At 41.5% G+C, this 2,327-nt stretch overlaps 1 protein-coding gene across 1 annotated transcript; it reads right to left on the bottom strand.

Moving 5' to 3' along the window:
- Positions 1-1,077: 1,077 nt before the first annotated feature.
- Positions 1,078-1,764, bottom strand: LOC128043025 (uncharacterized). The gene is made up of 2 exons (XM_052634819.1): positions 1,387-1,764; positions 1,078-1,269 (listed from the first exon to the last, which is right to left on the bottom strand). Exons 1-2 carry the CDS (start codon positions 1,762-1,764, stop codon positions 1,078-1,080), a joined length of 570 nt encoding a protein of 189 aa, XP_052490779.1.
- Between the last annotated feature and the right edge of the window lie 563 nt (positions 1,765-2,327).

Genomic DNA, 2,327 nt, shown 5'->3' with positions numbered 1-2,327 from the left:
TGAGAAGGATCTTTTTTAGTACCAAGTCCCCTTCATAGAATTCTCTAGGATGAACCTTGTTATTGTAGGCTCGAATTATTCGTTTTTGGTGCATTTGACCATGATGGATAGCTCTTAGCCTCTTTTATTCAATCATGTTCAGCTGATCATATCGGGATTGGATCCATTTTGCTTTGTCTAACTTTAACTCTGACAGAACCCGAAGAGAAGGAATTTTAACTTCGATGGGAAAAACTGCCTCCATCCCATAGACTAAGGAGAAAGGAGTTGCCCCGGTGGAAGTCCTGACAAACGTTAGATAAGCATAGAGGGCAAATGGTAACTTTTCATGCCAATCTCTATAGGTCTCAGTCATTTTTTCCTCAATCTTCTTGATATTCTTATTGGCGGCCTCTACTTCATTTTCGGGCGATATGGCGATGAGTTGTGGTGCTTGATCTTGAATCGACTACAGACCTCCACTATCGTGCTGTTGTTCAAGTTCCATGCGTTATCATATATAATCCCCTTGGGTATCCCATACTGACATATGATCTCCTTTTTTAGGAATTTGCTGACTGCCGATTTTGTGACGTTGGCGTAAGAAGTAGCTTCTACCCACTTAGTAAAATAGTCAATTACTACGAAGATGAATCGATGCCCATTTGAAGCTTTTGGTGATATTGGTCCAATGACGTCCATGCCCCACATGGAAAAAGGCCATGGAGAAGTCATGACATGATGAGGTGAAAGAGGCACATGAATTTTGTCCCCATAAATCTTGCACTTATGGCATTTCTTAGCATACTTGATGCAGTCTCCTTCCATAGTGGACCAATAATATCCGAATCTCATGATTTGCCTGACCATTGTAAAACCATTAGCGTGTGTTCTGCAGACACCACCATGGACCTCTTCTAGAATTTGCCTAGCCTTAACAGCGTCCACGCATCTTCGCAACACCTGATCGTTTCCTCTTTTATATAGGATTTCTCCATCTAGGACGTAGTCACTAGCCAGCATCCTCAACATTCTCTTGTCATTCTCAGTTGCTTGGTCTAGGCATTCGCAATTTTTCACATACCGCAATATGTCTTGTTACCAAGGGTGGTCGTCTTTTTCTTCTTCCTCGTCAATGTTGCAACAGTGGGCTGGAGTCTCATAAATGCTCATTTGGATAGGCTTCACATCATCTTGTTTATTTACTTTGATCATGGAAGCCAATGTAGCCAAAGCATCGGCCATCTGATTCTCATCTCGTGGGAGATAACAGAAGGTGATGTCGTCAAACTCCTCAATTAATTCCAAGACTAGCTTTCAATAACTAATCAACTTGGGGTCTCTTGTTTCCCACTCGCCTTTGAGCTGATAAATCGGTAATGCGAAATCTCCATATACCTTAAGTACCTTGATTTTGTGTTCTATTGCCGCACGGATTCCCATGATACATGCCTCATACTCCGCCATGTTGTTTGTGCAATCAAAATCTATTTTCCTAGTGAACGGATAATAATCATCGTGTGGAGATACTAAGATTGCCCCGATCCCGTTACCCACAGCATTTGAGGCTCTGTCAAAGTTTGATTTCCAAGCATTGCCTTCTTGTGTGTTTGCCTTAGTAGTTGCCACAAACATCAGATCCTCATTTCGTAAGTCAAAGTTCAAAGGTTCATAATCTTCTAGAGCTCTACTAGCTAGAAAATCTGCTATAGTGCTTCCTTTTACGGCCTTTTGATTCACATAGGTTATGTCGAATTCAGACAGTAGAATTTTCAATCGGGCCATCCTTCCGTTTAGAGCGATTGACTCCATCATGTATTTCAAAGGGTCTAGTTTCGAGATTAACCAAGTCGTGTGGTACAACATGTATTGTCTCAATTTTCGAGTAGTCTAGACCAAGGCACAACATAATTTCTCAATTGTCGAATATCTTGTCTCACATTCGGTAAACTTCTTGCTGAGGTAATAGATCACTCTTTCTTTTCGTCCTGACTCATTATGTTGGCCGAGCATGCAGCCCATGGAATTAACGAATACTACCAAGATAGTATCAGTGGCTTGTCCGGGCAAGGTGGCATCAGGACTGGGGCATTGGACAGGTAATGTTTAACTTTTTCGAAAGTTTTCTAGCACTCCTCATCCTATACACCTGGATTGTGTTTCTTAAGGAGATGGAAGATGGGGTCACATTTCTTAGTTAACTATGAAATAAACCGAGTGATGTAATTTAGTCTTCCTAGAAAATCTTGAACTTCTTTTTGAGTACGTGGCGGAGGCAATTCTTGTATGGCGTGAACTTTATCTGGGTCAATTTCAATTCCCCTTTCGCTGACTAGGAATCCTAGCAA

The sequence above is a fragment of the Gossypium raimondii genome, chromosome 8 (genome assembly GCF_025698545.1).
Source record: "Gossypium raimondii isolate GPD5lz chromosome 8, ASM2569854v1, whole genome shotgun sequence".
Classification (NCBI taxonomy): domain Eukaryota; kingdom Viridiplantae; phylum Streptophyta; class Magnoliopsida; order Malvales; family Malvaceae; genus Gossypium; species Gossypium raimondii.
This window is presented reverse-complemented; position numbering and strand designations above follow the sequence as displayed.

Coding starts and splice junctions, on each gene's coding strand:
- LOC128043025 (XM_052634819.1), bottom strand. CDS start 1,764: ATGGCCCGATTGAAAATTCTACTGTCTGAATTCGACATAACCTATGTG. Junction 1,270..1,386: donor CAATAGAACACAAAATCAAG/GTACTTAAGGTA, acceptor TTAATTGAGGAG/TTTGACGACATCACCTTCTG.